General features: G+C 35.9%; 1 protein-coding gene across 6 annotated transcripts in view; it reads left to right on the forward strand.

Annotated features, from left to right (window-relative positions):
* The window catches only part of AP3B1 (adaptor related protein complex 3 subunit beta 1), a 153891-nt gene that overhangs the window by 116690 nt on the left and 17055 nt on the right, over window positions 1-20146 (forward strand). For 5 of the 6 annotated variants that reach the window (XM_074532249.1, XM_014267994.3, XM_074532248.1 and 2 more), the window contains exons 23-25: window positions 6285-6516; window positions 9453-9537; window positions 18253-18350. In XM_074532249.1, the coding sequence (XP_074388350.1) occupies window positions 6285-6516; window positions 9453-9537; window positions 18253-18350 (415 nt within the window). Of the gene's footprint in view, window positions 1-6284; window positions 6517-9452; window positions 9538-18252; window positions 18351-19430; window positions 19468-20146 lie in introns of all 6 variants that reach the window. The other variant, XR_012577999.1, reaches the window with a different exon arrangement.

Here is a 20146-nt window from a genome sequence, read left to right on the forward strand (position 1 = left end):
GAGAGATGTATTTGATGGGTTGACTGTTAGTTGGATAAGAAAGCGTTTGGATGGCCGCATTCCAGAGAGTGGTGGTCAGCATCTCAGAGTACTGATGGACATCAGTGTTAAAGTGGTGTCACTCAGGGACCAGTGTTATTTAGTATCTTCATTAATGACATAGACAAAGGGATCAAGTGCCCCCTCAGCACATTTGCAGATGACACACATGAAGTGGTACAGTTGCCTGACCTGAAGGACAGGATACCATCCAGAGGCACATGGACAAGTTCTCTCATAAGAGGCTTATGGCTATTTCATGCAGTTTACCAATGCAAAATGCAAGGTGGTGCCCGTGGGTCAGAGCAGCCCTAGTACCAGCACAGGCTGGGCATGAACAGATCCCAGCAGCCCTGCCCAGAAGGAATTGGGGGTGCTGGTGGCTGAGAGGCTGGACATGCCCCAGCCATGGGCACTGCCAGCCCAGAGAGCCACACGTGTCCTGGGCTGCATCCAGAGCAGGGTGGGCAGCAGGGCAGGGAGGGGATTCTGCCCCTCTGCTCTGCTCTGCTGAGAGCCCACCTACAGGGCTGCATCAGCTCTGGGGGCACAGCACAGGAGGGACAGGGATCTGCTGGAGGGAGTCCAGAGGAGGCCACAGAGAGATCAGAGGGATGGAGCACCTCTCCTGTGAGGAAAGGCTGGAAAAGAGAAAGCTTTGGAGTGACTTAATTGCAGCCTTCTGGTACCTGAAGGGAGTGTACAAGAAAGGTGAAGAGGGACTTTTTACAAGAGCATACAGTGACAGGACAAGGGGATTCAAACTGAAAGAAGGCAGGATTAAATTAGATATTGTGAAGGTAGTGAAGGTGGTGAGGCACTGGAACAGGTTGTCCAGTCAAGTTATGACTACCCCATTCCCAGAAGTGTTCAAGGCCAGGCAGGAGCTCTCAGCAACCTGACCTAGTGAAAGGTGTGCCTGCCCATGGCAGGCACATTGGAACTTGATGATCTTTATGATTCCTTCCAATCCAAGCCGTTCTATGATTACCTTGAGGTTCTTCTTGGAAGGATGATTTGAAGCCATACAAATATTACAGTTAAAAAAAAAAAGGGGCAGAGAAACAATTAATTTTGGCAGCATTACAGAAGCAGACTGTGAGCAGCATAATAAAAGTGGTCTTTTGTTTGAGATCCATCTCTGGATGATTTAAAAATCAGTGGTAGCTATTTGAGCAGTTTTGGCTTTTATTTCTTTTAATTTTTATTTTTCTTGCAAGGTTTTGGAGACAAAAGTATTAATCTGAAGTATTAATCTATCAATATCAAAATCAAGTAACAATTTTGGGGACTCATTTTATAATGTCTGAAATTGTTTGAGTCCAGTAACAGTTTAAAGATACAATCATTAATATGGTAACTTTCAATTAGCCTCATTGACATGTTAATAATTACAGGAAGTGTGAAGCCTAAAAGTTGATGACAACACAAAAAGAAGGGAGTTAGGATGTATGCTTTTAGAAGATATTTGGTAGATGTAGAGCAGTTAGAGGCACCTTTGGTGGAAAGTGTTTTTCAAAATTCAGCATATGTCCTTGAGTGTATGCCTAGATAAATTAGCCCAAATTAAATGACAGTATCCAGTGCTTTTCTTAGATTGTACAAATAGGAGCTAGCTTGATTTCTTGTTTGGTTTCCTTGCTGCCTGTCAGGAGATTCTGTCATCACTTTGGCAATCCATATTATTGTGACTTAGGTATGCTGTAATGTTGGGATTTCCAAGAGCCTCTTGAAATAATACAAACTAGGAAGCTGACATTCTTTGTTTGCACTTTATTTTATCTTTTTATGAATTAATATTTGGGTTTTTTAAGAGCTGTATAAGGAAGACATTGCCTGCCACTAGCTGACTTTTGTTTATCTGTTTTTCCACCTTTCTCCTAATAGTAAAAAATTATAGTTAAGTTGCTGTCATGGCTTCAGTTGAAAGATCATGTAAATGTGGCTGGACTGTGTGATAGCCCTTCTCCTCTTGGCTGTTGCAGAGTTACTGGAGCATAGCCTCACTGTGAGTGTGAGAGAGGTTATAGCTCTCACAGCTGAGTAGGTAATTCTTGGATTATGTCATGGATATCGCCAGTAGGAGGATTACTTAGATTAAATGTTGTAGTCCACTGCTTTAACAGAATGTAAATTAGAGGAATCGAATTATAATTTCCCTCATCCTTAGAAGCAAATTTATTTTCTCAATAATACATATTTTATCCAAACATATATACATTTATGAGCTATGATCAAAATAAGTCTGTGTTCATTATTGCAGGTTTTTTTATACTAAAGAACAAGTACAAAAGAAAACAAACAGAATTTTGTGTCTGTAGTAATAATAGTATTAATAGTAACCATGCTTCTTTAAGATCTCTCCCAGACCAAGCCATTCTGATTCTTTGTGACGCTATGATACTGCAGAGAGGAATATATGACCACCTCTCTATTCTGTAGTAGGTTTAATAAACCATGTCGTGATTTTTATTTTAAATAATTAGGGAAAATAGTTTTTTGCATCAATGTAAGCTTAATTAATAAGAACTTACTGAGCTGGCAAAAAGAAACATGTTCATATTGGGAGGATTCAGTGGTTTGTAACTAGTTAGCTGAGTTGCAATAGAGAAAGCCACAACTACTACTGTCAGTGATCTTATACTTTTCCCTTTTTTTCTCCATGATTTGGGGGGGGGTGCAGAACCCTGATGTTGCTCTTGATCTTATACAAGAGTTAGTTTAAAAATACTTCCTTTAGGGTGATGAATTATTTTTCAGCGTGTGCAGTCAGCCTTTTGGCTAGTCCAACTGGTACCAAGAAAGTATTACCATACAGTATCAGTGTGGAGTCCCTACGTGTGGTTGCTTTCAGTCAAAATGGGGTGGGAGGGGAGCCTGTATTTTAATTTTTTTCACTGTCTTTCTAAACAGCTGTATAAAAAAAGTTTTGCAAGTTTAATCTTAATAATCTAAACCCAAAAAAGCAGACACAATCTGTCATAAAATAACTATTAGTGACTAGTTTGTATCCTATAAATCTAACTTGAGTTGATAATATGGTCCATTACCAGCTAACTGCACAGAGTATTTTTCATTTTACACTCTTCAGTTACTTTTTAGTGAAGTGTTAAAAAATATGAAGCTTTTCTCCTCTCTAAAATTGCACACTGTCTGTCTGTTATTAGGGAGATAACAGCTCTTATAAATGTTTCAGTAAGCGTTAAGTAGACAGTTATGTGCACTCTCATTCCACGCTTATTTGCTTACTGTAATAAACTGATAAAATATGTGTGGTTTGTCTCTGTGTATCTGCAGGCATCATGAGTCACATAGATTTCCTTTAGAAATAATGTTGTGTCTGCAGAATTGATTGGTTATTTTCATAAACCATCCAAAGGTACACAAACGACTTCTATTATTTAAACATATGCTGTGTAAGATTTGTAGGAGATTATCTCCTGGTTAGTAGATGCTTCTTGTTCTGTTAACTCTGTGTGGTTTTATTTTAACCCTAGAGTGATTGCTAGTACCTGCTCCATGGGTTTTATCTCAACTACTTTAAAAATTTTAGAATTAAAACAAAACTCTGTTTACCAGACTGATGCAGCTGTTAAATACATCACATTACAGTTACATCAGCCTTTTTCAGCTCAAAATCCTTACTAGCAAGTAGAGGTTTTGAAAACTCCAGTTTTCCAGAATTAAATTGCTTTGTTCAACATATGTATGTTTTATTTATTTTTAGCACTGCCGCATTAAATGCAAGTGAAAATTAATGTTCTGTACAAAGAAAGATGACTTAAACATAATGTCATTATTCTGAGGGTCCTGTGTGGTTTTGCTGCTACGTATAGTATGATGTTGAAAATAAAAGTGAATGGGCTCACAAGCTTTTTATTACTGAAAGAAGAAATAATGCAATAATGAAGGGGGCATAGGCATAGATTAAAATCTCTAAAAATTACAGAAGGGATTCAGTAAAACTTGAATCAGTGTTACAATTTAACTATAGTGACAGTTTTTTCTCTATGTGTATGCATTTTAGGGCAGCTCATCCTGGGTGCCATTATGCAGCACAGGTAGGACAACCAGGGGGTCTGGCCTAGCCAGCACAGGTTGGTAAAAGGCAAAGGTCCAAAAGGCTGAGGCCACTAGTGAGAGGTTCAACAAGGCCCGGTGCTGGGTCCTGCCCTTGGGTCACACCAACCCCAGGCAGCTCCCCAGGCTCGGGCAGAGTGGCTGGAAAGGAGCTGGGGGTGCTGGTGGCAGCAGCTGAACATGAGCCAGGCTGTGCCCAGGGGGCCAAGAAGGCCAATGGCATCCTGGCCTGGATCAGCAATGCTGTGGCCAGCAGGAGCAGGGCAGGGATAGGCCCTGTGTACTCAGCACTGGTGAGGCCACACCTCCGGTGTTGTGTCCAGTTCTGGGCTACTCACTATAAGAAGATCATTCTGGTGCTGGAGCAAGTCCACAGAAAAACAGCAGAGCTGGGGAAGGGTCTGGAGCACAAGTCTAGTGAGGAACAGCTGAGGGAGCTGGGGGTTTTTATCCTAGAGAAAAGGAAGCTCGGGAGGGACCTTGTCACTCTACAGCTGTTTGAAAGGAGGGTGTAGCCAGGTGGGGGTTGGCCTCTTCTCCCAGCTAAATGATAGAACAAGAGGAAATAGCCTCCTGTTTTGCCAGGGGAGGTTTAGGTTGGATATTAGGAAAAAATTTCTTCACTGAAAAAATTATCAGGCATTGGAATGAACTGGCCAGGGAAGTGGTGGAATCACTAATCTTGGGAGTCTTCAGAAAGCATGTGAATGTGACAACTAGGAACATGGTTTACTGAAGATGGTAGGGCAGGATAAGCAGTTGGACACAGAACTTAGATATCTTTTCCAACCTCAATGGCTCTATATTTCTGTATATGTACTTGACTGACTTCTGACTACTTTTTAAGTTTTCATTCCTATTAATAAATATCATTAATAAAGCCAGCCCTAAGTAAACACAAAGAGGCTAGTGTACTGCAAAATACTTTTGTTAACATGAATTAAACATAGATCTTAAACTTGATAATGTAAAGTGGGAGAACCATTTCATGAAATAACTTTTCTATTATGCTTGTCCTGCTCAAATTGAATTGAATATTAAAAGCCAGAGGCTGTGCTTAAAAATAAGGTTTAAATTCCATCTTAAAACTTGAGTTTTGTCATTATTTGAGTAATGGTTTAAATAGCATACTAATTTGACTGCTAATAACCTCTTACTGTTATTGTCTCTTTCTGTGTACCAATGAAGTATTCATTATTCAAGGTATTTCCTTTATTATTTCTTGACAACGTAGGCATTTTTTTGAGAGTTTGACCTTGACGGTTATTTCTAGAAAACTAAGATGACTGTTAATCTGTGGAAATTTGGGAATTCTATTCAAAGATGTTTTTGAGTTTTCAGTAACTGTGAAGGTCCATATGAATTATACCTTTTCCAGTCATTTTGTGTTAGTTGTAAGTCTGGTCATGTGATGTCACAGGTCATTATTTTATAAATATCATTTGAAGTAACTCTGATCTTTCCTTAAAACTTGTGTAAAGGATTCAAATTCACTTGTTTTCATATTTCCTGAACTCCTTACTTTTGAGCTCATTATTTCCTTGTCAGAAGTATCTGGGATTTTGTTTGCACACTGAATGTCTTTTCTTTATGCTTTTTCTGCAGGGTAGACTGCGCTGAAACATCCTTAGGATTTTACTTGTTGCTTCTAGCAGCAAGACTATTTAAAAAGTGTCAGCATCTTTCTGCTCTATATAACTGTGTTTTTACTGTTTCAGCAATGTAATTGTTAGACAACATTTTTTGTGGTTTTAACAAGAGAAACAGAAGACAATTTCTCACTACTTTCACCTTACACAATGAGCTTGGGGATACCCTTGAATTCTGATGCACAGAATGTTTTTTTCTGGAAAAAATATAACTAACTGTAACTCTTAAAAAACGTGATAATTTAATAGCTAACTGTAAAGCTAAAAATTGAAAACAGATTTATAGTGGAAAGTGAGATAGCTACAACAAAGGTATTTTCAGCACCAGAAATGGTTTGAGGCTCTGTGTCTAATGTCTATTACTGCAATTTGTTTATGTATTTCACAGGTTTCTGGTTCACTAAAATTCCACCTTAAAAGCAGGTGCTCTAACTGAGTGAAAAATGCAGTATTCAATTGTCATTTTTACTGTTCTTGATTTACAGCATTTGCTAACTATTGTGGTATACTTAACAGGTCACTAAGCAAGTCTCTGTGTCAACAAAAACACATGAACTGCTTCATCGAATGAGTGGGAAAGGATTAGCAGCCCATTATCACTTCTCAAGACAGCCAGGCATTTTGGGTGATCATATGGTACCTGTGCAAGTGACAGTAATAAATACAACTGATCAGAAGATAGAGAACATTCACATTGGAGAGAAGAAATTACCTCCAGGCATGAGAATGCATGAGTTTAATCCAATAGGTAACCATATCCTATCTTTAAAAATTCAGGTTCTTAATCTTCAGCAAAATTTCAAATACAGGAAAGTGGTTTTGCATAGTTACATGTATACTCATATATGTGTGTGTGGTGGGGAGGGTAGGTGTACATATCTACACAGACACTCATCAGCTATCAACTTGTTAGGACCAAACCTTTCTGCATCCCTACAAACTTTTATTCTCTTACTTATTTTAGACTGGCTATTATGGGCTTCCATTAAAAAGGAGGTTTTGATTTTATATTCACAATTATTTTCTTAGTAATCTTTAAGTGATTCTAAATGTATTGTATATATTGGTGGCTCAGAGCATTGCCGTTTCCTGTGAGCTTATCACAGTAGAGTGGAAGCCTATGTTTTGGTTTAGCTTTTGTCTACCATAGTTCCACAAATTGTGTCTGCTTAGATTAGATAGAAAGCAATGTGTAGTCAGACCTGATCTAAATTGTTTTACTTTCTACTTTGTAATCAGGATGGTTTTTTGCTAAATTTCTCTGGAAAAGAGTATAAAACTTCAGAAAGAACACAGAGCACAGCAAGATTTTTCAAGAGTAATACCTATATACACAATCTGCTTTCTTTGCTCAACAATTCTTTATTTTAGGACATTGTGGTATAATCAGAAGTGTCTCTCTTTCATAATAAAAATTCTTTTCCTTCAATGAGCTACACTATTATGTGAATATGTATCATAATAGAAGAATACAGAAACATGTTCTTAAAGCAGAACAGTGAACTAAAGAGTATTCTTTAAGCTTTTAAGCTTTTAGCTTTTAGCTTTTAAGTAGCTAAGATGTTTGTATTAAATGGTTCTAAATATTGAAATTATTTTTTTAACATAGAAAAGATTATGCAGATTTACACCAAATAGCTACAAAAGCAGTTGTCCAGTGCTATAGTTTATATCAGAGTTTAAATTAATAATAATAACTTTTTGCATCTTGATAATGATGTGTACTTGATCAAGGCAGTTACTTTTAGAATTCTGTTAGTTTGAGTTTTTTTAAGTGAACATTTTGCTGCTTATTCCTCAAAATAAGTCCAGCTCAAAATTGAAATGTCAAGTTAGTTTTGCCCATGGGCTTTATTTTATATCCCTATCTGCAAACATTTTAAATAAATAAAGGACAAAGGCTTACAAGTAGAAATCTAGAAATACTGTAAATCAGATCAGGAGATACTATAGCCACAATAGTATAGCAATTAACAGTAGCCCATTGTTACTGTTTCCCACAGTAACCACAGGAGATACTATACCCACAATCCTAGCAATTAACAGTAACATTCACTTGTCTCACATAAAAGCATGGGGGAAAAATGTGGAATTAATCAATTATCCACTTCAGGTTCCTTGACCTCCACAAAGCAATCTTACCCTCTAAAGTATTTATTTCTCCAAGAAAGACATTGCAGTATTTGTCCTGAAAAGCTGTTGGTTTCTTCTGCAGAAAATAAGCTCTGTAGTTCTTCCAAAAATGTTATTTTTCTTGCTTGAATGCAAATTTTCTGTATTCTTTATCATTTTGTGTAGAACTAAGCCTATACACCCTGTTCTTACTACATTTTGTGTTTCCAGTGTTTGGAAAACACATCCTACCACTTACCTAGCAGACCCAACAGAAGAAGTGTCAGCATAGACAGGTATTCCTGCTGGAATATAAGTCTAGTTTTTCTTCAGTCACTGAAAGTACTGTTGGCAATGGTCCTGATTCTTCCAGTAGAAATGGTTCAAATTATTTCACCCAAATCCCTGTGCACAACACTTTCTTGTTCTTAAGTGTGTTTGAAACGCCCTTTGAAAACATTAAGCTCAAAGACTTTGATAGAGTTAATTCTGAATTTGAGCTGGAACCTTTAAACTTTCAGTGCTTTAAATAGACTCCTTGGAATACTTTTTTTCCTACTCAATTCCTAGTGTTAGTTTAGACTTCAGCCAGGAGCATTAACTCCATCTTTTCTGCATTTTTGCAAACCTAATCTTCAAATAGTTAAATTTTGTTACATTTTGTGATGGAGCAGCTGTCTGCTTTTAGTTCCTGAAAAGTATCAGGTACATTATGAATAATCTGTAAATCAGACATTTTGCTGCCTGCGTATTATTTTTCATTTTAATTCCTCTCTTTTAAGTGTGCTTTCAGCTATTTGTTGTAATCTTGAGAAGGCAAAGTCTGCTTCAATGCTTCTTTTTACTTATGTACGAAAGAGCTTACAAGGAAGCTTACAAGCCTTTAACTAAAAGCTTTATCTCTACAACATTAGGGAAATAGTGTGGTGATTTAGCCAAGAATCTAAGAATGAGTATGTCTCTTGATATCTTCATTGCCAAGAGTGTCTCAGTCTGCACTGCTTGTATAGCACAAAGTCATCTGCCATGTAGTGTTCATAGTCCTTCTTCTCCCTTCCAGCTAATGCAAGTAGAATATTGAGGCACAAGTAAACCACAGTAATTATGAACTTTTTAAGTTCAGCTTATTTTCTATTGTGTGTATTAATGTAGATTTATTTGTTGTATTTTGCAATTTACTAACTAAATCTGCAAACCTGTGTTATTGAAAATGAAATCTCAGTGCTGGATCTGTGCACAGTTACAAGGATGTCACTTCAATATTTTTCTTTTCTGTAGATAACGTTCCTTTCTTTGCTTTTCTAATACAAGGCCTTATTCTGTTGATAGAGCTCTAGGACTGAAGTGGCAGCATTTCATGTGCATTAACAGTGTGAGAGGGGGAGTCCAGGATGCTTAAACATGCAAGTGTGACATTTGGGCAATGCCTATTTGAAATAAAACTACAACTGTTGGATTTTTTTCTTACAGAATATTTTGGGGGTTTTAGTTATGTGAAGTTTGGGGGATTGCATCTGATGTCTTCTGTTGCCTTGCATGTGTACTTTCTCTCTTAAAAATCTCTTCATGCAGAGTGTCTTGAGCCTGGAGGATCCATTATTGCTACAATGGGGATTGACTTCTGTGATTCTACCCAGACAGCGAGTTTCCAGTTATGGTAAGTTCTTGGGAAGGGGAAGGTAATTTTTTGCTCCTGGAAGGTAAAACTAGTGTTCATTGGAAGTCTACTTGGTGTTATCAGACTCACTATTTTATTAAATATTCAAAGAATTAAACAAAATTTACAACATTATATATATCCACGATGTTTTAAGAGAAATAGCACATTATTAGTGTTCAGTTTTACTTTTAGAAGCTTTATTTTTTTGTCCCACTCTTCTAGGGATTCTTGTTAACATTGTCTGGAAAGGGGCAGTCATGTCTGACTATTCTATTTTAGTGTTTTGTGTGTGTTCTCCCTTGTAAGAAACAACAGGTCAAAATGACACATAGTGTGAGCAGTTTTACTACCCTGAGTCTTTATTATGGGTGCTTATGGTTCCTCTAACATGACTGCCTGAAAACAACCCCAAAATTTGCCCACGAAAGAAATGCTGTAGATTCTTTTAAATCAACAGTGAGAATGAAACCAAATAATTGGCTGGCCAACTAAATCTTGTCTAATATGCCTGATTTACATTTTTTGTGCTCATTATTGGCATGTGCAGCATCCTCTTTCTGCCTTAGGCTAGCAGGGGGAACCCATTCACCCAGTGAGAGTTCTGTTACAAACTGGCATTTGAAAATGGGTTAATTTCAACATTGGGAAAAAATGGATGGAGAGAAATGGATGGGAGAAAACTTGAAACCTTCTTTTAGGGGATTGTCAGGTTTATGGAGTTTTTAAACTGTGCAAAAGCATATATAGGCCTACACAATTTAATTTTTTTGACATATTTTGAAGTAATGGATTTTTTATATGTTTTGTTGCAAGAAACACAGCTTCCAATATTCAGTACAAAAAGAGGGATATTGAATAGACAGTCATATTGCTGCATTTCAGTTTAAGGGAAGCCCTTTGTGAATGTTCTATACTTCTTCCTTTGGAAAATTTCTGTAGCAATTTTAGTATACTTAGTAGCTGTGCTACTAAGCACAGCTTGTTCAACTGATAAGTTATTGGAGATAGCATGAAAATCCTAATTATAGAGATGTACCCAAGTGATTCCTAAAGTACCACTGCTAAAATAACATTTCTTGTTCTGGGGGCAAGGAGGTTTTACTATTCTTGTACAGCAGATGCTCCTGCATAGTCACTTTACACATAGTTGTACTTCCAGCAAAATCTCTGCTGCATGTAGTTTATGCACATCATGCTGTTATAACTGGTCTGTATGCTGTCTGCTGGAATTTGGAAACTGCTTTGAACTGTTGCCTGATGTTTGTTTAGGAAGGAGGTTCCCTTTCAGGCAGTGCAGTTTCAAAATTGCTTCAAAATCATAGACGCTGACTCTCTTTATCTAAATAAATTTTGAATTTTATAAAATAGTATCTTCTTGATAGTTTATCAAGCAGAAATATTTTTAAAATAAAGCAGCTATTTTTCTTTCAAGTACGTAATTTCAGTCTACCAATGATTTGATTTTTAACTTACACCATTTGTTGCTAAGAATCTTAGCAGTGATGAGGATAAGCAATGTAGCATAACACATTGATTTTATGCAGATCATCACCTTTATGTTTTGGGAGGTCTGCTGTATTAGTGATATATAAAAACTGATTACTTTCTCCAACATTGCCTAGTAATTGTTTATTATTTTCCTATTAGACAAACAAGACAGATCAATATTCCTGAACACCAACCAGACTATGAGTAACATCACTGTAAATAGATTTGCCTCAGACCTCAGTGGTGTATTCATTTTAATGATTTAGACAATGTGAGTCCAATGACAAAAGCGCTCAAGCTAAGTTTAAAATTAAATTAAGAATAGGAATTGCTTGCTTTGTTCGTTTACTAATTGATAGGGCCTTGTTTCTTTGCTGTTAGTTCCTAGAAAATAGTATAAAAATAGGTAAAATGTTATTTGCATTAAATTTGCTATTTTACACTGAACACTTATTTTGTTCAAAATCCTACTGATCTTCATTATCACTGAAGAAACTGTGCGCTGTGATGTTTTGGGAGAAATGTCTTAAAGAACTCAGCTGCAGGCTCTGTAACTTATTATACTTTTCAAAAAGCTTTATCCAAAAGAAGGAATGACTTCCAGAAGTTTGTCAAATGTTGTTGAAATAATGTGCACACAAAGGTGTCTATATTCCTGTATTTCCTATTAACATATCTCTATGAAAGATGTTGTCAGTTATTTTACATTTTTGCTAGAAGCATATTCAGCAGTAAAGTGTTCCTGATCATAAGAATTTTCTTTACGTTGTTCTAAGAGGAGCACTTTATCTTGCATCAAATGTAATTGATCCTGAAGCAGTGTAATCACAATTACTCACTTTCTTAATTGGCCTGCCCAAAATCAGAAAATGGAAACCGATCGGCAGTGTTTAAATCAATAGCTTTGTAGTAAAGCTTGTGGGGGTAGGGACATAGTGGTAATGGGTAGATCAATTGGTCTTAGATGCCAATCATGGACTGTGTGTTTTGCATAGCAAACACTACCCTTCAGCTTAGGGATGTACTGTTGTACTAGGGGTTCAATAAATACAAACTCTATAAAGAAAAAAACTAACATGAGTCATAGAATATTTAGATCTTTTTCTGAATTTGTTGTACAAGTCAAGGACAATGAAGGAGAAACTGCAATATAGAGGTTTGAAGGAATGAGCTTTAAAAGACCTCCTGCTCAAATACTATTTTTGGTAAGCAAACCTTACCAAGATCACACATCTAATTGAAGTAGGGTGAAATGCCTCAACTTGAAAACTGTGGCTAATGCATTTATTTAGAATGTATATTAGGATGTTCACAGCATGTACTTGTGAGAACATCTCTTCATTGTTATTTTTCTTATGCCACTTCCTTCCAGAGGCAGCTATTTCAGCCACACTGGTGTTCTGCATGATAATGCCTTTCAAGCAGAAAGTTAAAGAGGAATAAATGGAGGGATTGAGCCTTTTAAAAGATTTTTGAATGTTACTCTTTGTCTTTGTGTTACTTTGTTCTCATTTTGCAAGCAGGATATACACAGTTTAGGAGTTTAGAGCAATTTGTTATTGGCTAACTCATATGCAAGGTAGGTTGCTACCCTGTTGAATTATAGTTAAAGTTTAGTATATTCACCATCCAAGTAAGAGACCTGAGCCTTAGCTAAGCAGGTAGGCATCAGTTGAGCAAAGAAAAGGTTGGAATGGATTCTTGATATAACAGACTATCTGCAATACTCCACTGACTGTGGAACTACTTCCTTTTTTCCCCATGTCAGATCTTAAAGATTTCCATGTTAGTTGAATCCTTGAGCTCCTAGTGTTCACCATGTCAACAATCCTACCACTTGTGTTATCTTTATTGTCTTGCATGTCTCTGCTTTTCAGATATTCTCAAGTCTTTCTCTCAGCTTACTAGTTTTTTGAGATGTCTGAACAACTATATGGGAGCTCTGCTATGTCAAAATTTTGCCCATGGATCCTTGTAATGAAAATATTTGAATCCCTTAAGATGAAAGACAGGGAAGGTTATAGAGACAGAGAGTTAGAGCCCTTACATGCCCTTACTCTATTTTTGTATGTGTATTTAGCATTATTAATTTCTGTCTATGTTTCTATAACTCAGTAGGCAAATCTCCAATTTCTTGTAGGCATGATGAATAACTAAAGGTAAAGAGATGTAATTTTTATAACATTGAAAGTTTATCTTTACATTTTCTGTCTTATTCTTTTCCCTCCTCTCTTTCCAAATTACCTTAGTTGTTCCCAAAACCATAAAAGAACCACAGCTTTAAAGATAAAATTAAGTTACAGAGAGCCTGGTTCTCTTCTTTTTTCTGTTCTTTTGAAAAGTACGCAGGGAGTTGTTTAGCTTTCTTTGAAACTGTTTGGTGTAGGAGAGATGTCCATGCCATGCATCTCTCTCCCTAGTTTTGATTTTGCATTTCCTCTCCCTAGTTTTCTCAAGGTTTAAGTGTAAAAAAACACAACCAGAGACCCCAAGAAGAAAAATCAAATGAAAGCAACGGCTTTTGTGCTTTTCATTCTTTTTCAAAATAATTTGGTAATTGGAAAATAGTGTGACATGACAGAGGTTTTTTAGCTGGTTACCTTATATTGGCATTTCTTAGTGTCTCAGTGTCATCAGAAGGACCCGCTCCTTCTAATGAGGAGAATACATACTCTTGTATGTCTGTTCATTTAGTCTGTCCTGTCCTATATAAAGAAAACATTTTGCTGATTACTCCAGAAGAGTTTGGTGTAGCAGAAAGAATCTAGCAATTCCTTAAATGAAGTAAATTCTGTGAATGAGATTTTAAAACTTTGTTCAGCCTGTTCTCTGCAGGTTTTATCTTATTTTAGAAGCTTTTGTTCTGAATTTTATTTTCAATGGAAGAGATTTTTTGCAGCATGAAATTTGCTCGCTTCACTCTGTGTTGATGTAGAAATCTTCCCAAGCAGAACTTCTACCTGCAAAGCAAGTAAATGAAGAGGGTTGGTTGGGTAGCAGTCAGTATTTCTGTTGAGTGCAAACATGCATTCAGGTGTAGATGCTTCCACAAAAGCATCTGATTAAAACTATGTAGTGGAATATGTTATGGAATATATTAAAAACTAATGTTAGAGATGCAGGATTTTCTTCGGATCACTGTCACTTGCATTTTCACTTTTTTCTTGCTGTTTCCTTCCCTAGTGCTTTCTCAGCAGATCACCAAGTTGCTTATAAATGTAAGAAAAGCAATCTGGTACTCTTCTCTTTATTTCATTATTCTAAAGTAGTCAGTTGGCCCTATTCCAAAATTATGCCAAGATAAATGGCTGACCTGGAAAAAACAAGGCTGGACATGAACAACTGCTTTCATTTGTTCTATTGCTTTGGCCTTTTTCTCATGCAAAAGCAGGATGCAGTCCTTTCCTTTCTTCAGCAAGACTAAAGTCAAGTCCCCTATACTTTTCTATTCCATATTTTGTTTTGCAGGAAATTAATTCTCTCTTAGTGTTGCTCTTCCTCTCATGTTCTTTTTTTTAACATGTGTGGAGATTTTTGTGAATACAAGACAAAAAAAATAAGCTGGTTTGGGAAAGATATATTCTGGGGCAAGCTGCTGCTAGGAGTGAAACAAAAAAGGATAGTAATCAAGAGCAAGAATATTCCCAGTCTTATTAGAATACTAATTTATTAAAAGCCTTGGAAGTTAAAATTTTAACCACTGCTATTGTGGAATTTTCAAAGAAGTAATTGACAAGTGTTAGCATTATTTACTTCAGTTTTAAAGAAGATTTTGCCATCACTGTTCTAAAGTTATGGTAGACAACTTCTTTACCAGGAGCCCTTCAAAGCCAATTCTTTATAAAAAGCAACTAAACTGAGAGGAGAAAAGGAATAGCCAAGAGTTTCAAATGGCAAGTGCTAGCTACAGACGTGTGCAGAAATCTTTAAACTGTGCATCTTCTGAAGGGCTGAATCTTAGTCTTGCAGTGTCAGTTATCGTGGAGCTAGTAAGTCTCCCTTGGTTCCTGTGGGAGCATTATTGTCTTTGTCTCTCCTTTGTTCACCTTGATGTATGCATCAGAAGATAAATTCATGTGATACTTGCAATTGAGTCATGAAAGTGATGTTAGTCTTTTAAAAATATAATATGTACAGTTTAGCAGTTTTTAAGGAGTCGGGAAGAGTAACGATGTGTAATGTCATTTGCCTGTAAGTTCACAATTAAATACATAACAGATTTTGCAAGCTACTGTTAGAAAGGTACTGTTATAAGACATCCCCAACTGTTTGATCCTTTTAAAGCTTCCCTCTAAGAACTTCTCATTAAGTATTCATGTTCCTCTAAGGCTGTAACTTACCAAATTATTGCACATGCTAATACCAGAAAACACGGTGTTTAATTTTTTAAATCAAAAACCACATTCTGTTGCCCTGAGAAACTTTGGGTATTTTTTCTGGTAAGCTACTTCACCTTTATCTTTCAGGAAAGTTAAAGCAACACTACCTGAGAGATGCTTCAGTGAAGCTTGAACCAGTTGTCCAGTAGATTTTTAAAAGTTAATGTATTTTTTTGTATAAACATCATTTATATTAATGAGATTCTTGAAAAAATAAATGATTAAGTTAAATACACTGAAATTTAGTTCACTAGGTATTGGGGGAAGTTAAGTATTTGTATTCCAAGCCTCAATTTTATTCTCAAATTTCTTCATTAGATATCTGATGAAATCTCCATCTTTGGAGATACTCAGAGCTCAAATGGACAAGGCCATGAACCAAGTGAGCTAAGGTGACCCTTGCTTAAGCAGGAGGTAGAATCAGGTGATTCCTAATGCCCCTTCATATTGTGCTTCTCTGGAATTATGAAGTAACTTTTGTTAAATTAAATATTATGAGCTCTCTAATATAAAGATGTAATAAAAGAGATGCAGATCAACTAACAAAAGCTGTATATTTAATCTGTGAAGTGTCTGATAAAGAGAACCTATAAGGAAGGATGATTTTCTGTAGCTGAGAAAGAAATTTACTGTAGGACACTGGAATTAAAGTAATGCAAAGTAACCCAGATGCTGACTAAAGTGAAATTAAGAACAAAGTGGTTTTGAAGAACAAATAGCAATCAGAATTTCTGTTTGTAGGCTATGAAGAGTTCACGTTTTATCAAAGAATATATATTAGCTATTTATTCACTAGAGGAAATGGAAGTGGAATGTTTGTTAACAGCAGAGGTGTCAAGTGGTCCTCTTAAGCAGTTATGGACATAAAAAATCCAAGCGGTACTCATGCTTTTATTCCTTCTTGTTGTGGAAATATTGTTATAAGCATTAAAGCAATCTAATAATTGATGTTATAAGTCAAGTTTATGTACAAATGGCATCTCTCCAGTCAATGTGGGACATAAATCATTGTACGCAAAATGGTTTATCTGTTTCATGCTGAATTATGTAGAGTACATCTTGCTTAAATATGAAACATAAGATTGGTTGAACAATCAGTTGAAGAGTGTAAATGAAGGTATTGTTGAAAGTGTTAGTCTTATAGTCCAAGTAGTAGGTATGAATAGCAAAAAATTAATGAGGCAGTTGATTAAAGACTCTTCCATCAGCTCTTAAGATGATTGAGTTGTTAATCACTATTCAAAAGAAAAATTAAAGAAAAAATAGTTCTTGCTTATTTTACTGTGCACTTAATTGGGCTAGATAATCAAACAATCCCTGTTCTTTTATTATAATAATGACTTTAGAGACAGATGGCATTTAAGGTAGTACGGGGGGGGGAGATTAGTATGGGGGTAAAAAAGTTTGAATTTGTTAGCTTTTAAAAGCAGCGCTTAATAAATGATTTTTTATAAAGGAAGTACTGGGAGTTTGAAGGGATTGGTTCCGTGTATGTGTACTAAATAGCAGTTCTCAGAGAAGTTAGCATAAATGTCCCATTTTATTTGAATAGCTCATACTTGAGACTGCACTCATAAGCATAATTATAACACATCGCAAGCTAGAAAATAAGGACGTAGTAGTTCCTAAGCATTTCCTTTTGTAAATGGGTAATTACAATAAGTATTAGAATTGTGAGTAGAAGGACTGTAAAATGCTTCTCTGTTTCCAGGTGGCTTGTCTTGCATCTTTAGGAGGGAGACGTGTGTTTTCTATACTATTGATCTGGTGTTTGCTTTCATCAGTCTCTAGTTTCAGAACTTTGAAATTGCAGAGTTATAAAATATCAGTAACACATATTTTAGGTTAATTTAAATAACATGGATGTTAATGGATGAAATGTATTTTCCATTCTAATGATTGTATCATTATATTTAAGTAAGATATCTGAGGCATATCATCAATCAATATATATTGACTATTTGGTACACCAGGAAAAAAAGGAAAGTGTTCTTTTCTAAAAATTTCTCAGGCCTTAAAGCATTAACAAAGATTCTGACTGGATGTACTGATCCTGAATTGCTAGGCAAATCCCTTATGGTACAATTAGTCAATGAAACATAGCAGGGTGAATGTATCTTGAGTTCCTGTAGATTTTAAGAAGTCTCATACAAAATAGTTGGAAACTTAGGGAATTGAATGGATAGTGAGAGGAAGTTCACTATATGATATTTATTTCTTAAGGAGAAATGTGTAACTTTTGGTAGTATTGTGTAACTCTGCCATTTAAAAAATGTTCTGCAGTTTTCCAGCGTGCTTTTACATTAACCAGTATGCTCTGTGATTTTGTTTAAATACACCAAATACTGTGAAACCGAAGTTACCAAAAATATTTCTCCTTTACTAATGTATTTATTGTTTGGCTTGTTTGTGGGTTTTTTTCCAGACAATATCATCCTTTTGTCTGAAATTATATGTTTTCAATGTTTACTCCTATTTCTAGAACAGCTGTAGCTGATGACAGAATGCATAACAGTTCTCTCAAAGGATTTGTGAAATGCACAATAATTTGTCCTTTGCAAGCATTTAGATTGTGTGTGATGCTTTGTAGGTTGCAAATAAACATTGATTTGAATAAAAGTTATATTTTCAGAAATGCAAGACTATGCCTACCACATTTGTACTGGAGAAAAATGGATCAGCTTTACTAATGTAAGAAGTTTGCTTTCAAATTTATAAGTTAGAAATCGTACAGGTTGTTTTTATACTTTATCATGGTTTTACAGAAAATTTGAAACTGATATATGTGTATTTATTAATCAGTGTTGAAGCACCTGGTTGATTCTCTGTAATTTCTCTTTTCTAGCACAAAGGATGATCACTTCAATGTTAACATTCAACCCCCTGTTGGAGAACTGCTCCTGCCTGTCACTATGTCAGAGAAAGATTTTAAGAAAGAGCAAGGTGAGAAATACTTCAGCAGCTTCAGTGAATTTACTTGGGAAGAGAGCTGCATGCATTTCAATTTCCAAGCATACAGAAAGCGCTTCCAGTTGTAAGTGGTTGAGACTGTTAGTATTCACTCTGACAAGTAGTTTAAAAGTATCTTGAGAAGGATGTGTCATGATATAATGCCGTCTTTAAAGATCAAAGCCCACACTTTACCTTAAAACAGTCTTTCGGCTCAAAGCCTTTTGGATTCCCATCATAAAGTGTGAATGCCTTTCCTACCAGCAGTAAAACAGAAACTTGTGATGCCATCTCAAGGAAATTAACCATTTATACAGTGGTATTGCATCGGGTTTTACTGTTCTTTATTCCAATACTAATTTTCATACTTAATGTACCTGTTCCTTAGCTTCTTTGAAGATTGTTTTAATCTTTTCACTTTCAAACACTTCATATATAAAAACTACTCATGTTGGAATACTGGTTTTTATACTTCTGCATTCTACTAATACTGTGTTTTCAAAGAATTTAAGTCTTTTATACTAATCCAGACACAAACCCCCATAAGAGCTTTTAGTGACTTACATATTTTATTCAAAATGTTGTGCTTAGGTTTGACCTAAAATTGTGCTTAGGTTTGACCTAACCATATGTTAAATGGAATAGTCAGTACTGCTGTCCTTAATTTGGATATGATTCTTGGATATTTTAAAATATAAGTGGTTACATTTTGGATGCACTCAAATGTAGTAGTGTTTACTCATATATCTCAATGTATGGGGATTTACATGTGTATGTCTCTTCACATTGAGATGAGAATATGCCCATGGGATCCTGTCTCATTGCTGTGTAAGGCTCAGAAACTCAGTATATCCATCAAGCAGTCAAGAACACCAACGAGTAATGTTATGTATTATTAGTTATTGCCTTTGAGCATTTCTTGCTTTTGTGTTATTGAATTATTAAGAAAGTAGTTTAAATACTGTCTAGATAATTTGCAGTTAAGCTTATGGCTGCAGTGAAAAGTTAGGATTGTGCTTTGTTTTCATAACCAATTGATACTTATTTGCTGTTCTTACCCTTTGCTGGCTAAAGCCTGCCTCTCTGCTTTATACCTGCTCAGCAAACCAAGGTGAGTGATTGAACGAGGCTGTGGTACATTTATTTTAAACTGTTCCCTTCTAAAAATTGTAGCTGGGGTTGTAGTGAAAAAAAGGCAGGTTACTATGCTTCTTCCCTCCCTGTTTTCATGTTTGCTTGCTTTGTGGTATTCTGATAGAGTTTTTGTATGCTTTACTGTAACTGAGGGCTTTTTTTCCTCCTGACTGGCCATACAGAACCATGAACACATAGAAGAAGTGTACTTGGAGAATAGCTATGGTCCTCTGTGGAGTTGTTGCCAAAATTCCTTTTTCTTCTGCCATTTTACTTCTATGGTTGTTGATTATTTGTCTGAATAAATCTGGCAGCTGTTTGCTATGTTTAATAGAGCAGAAAGGCTACTCTGAATAAAGCTATTTGAAAATTTGTTTATATGAAGTATTTGTAAATCCATGAAGGTCTCTTGGCATTTCTGTATCGCTTGCTCTGTCTTCCTGAATTCATTCTTTGATACAGGACTTTTCAGGCTGGCAAATTTACTACAGGTTTAAAAACCTTTCCTATTCCATCTTTTTTCTTATGGATATCAGCTGTATCAGAATATTCTTTGTAACAGAGATCTCAATTCTACATTTTGCATTCGTATTTATTACAAAGCTTTAGGAACAGGTAGCATATGGGAAGAATTACTTTGTGTTCTTGCTAAATGA

This window comes from Zonotrichia albicollis, chromosome Z, assembly GCF_047830755.1.
Source record: "Zonotrichia albicollis isolate bZonAlb1 chromosome Z, bZonAlb1.hap1, whole genome shotgun sequence".
In the NCBI taxonomy this organism is placed as follows: Eukaryota; Metazoa; Chordata; class Aves; order Passeriformes; family Passerellidae; genus Zonotrichia; species Zonotrichia albicollis.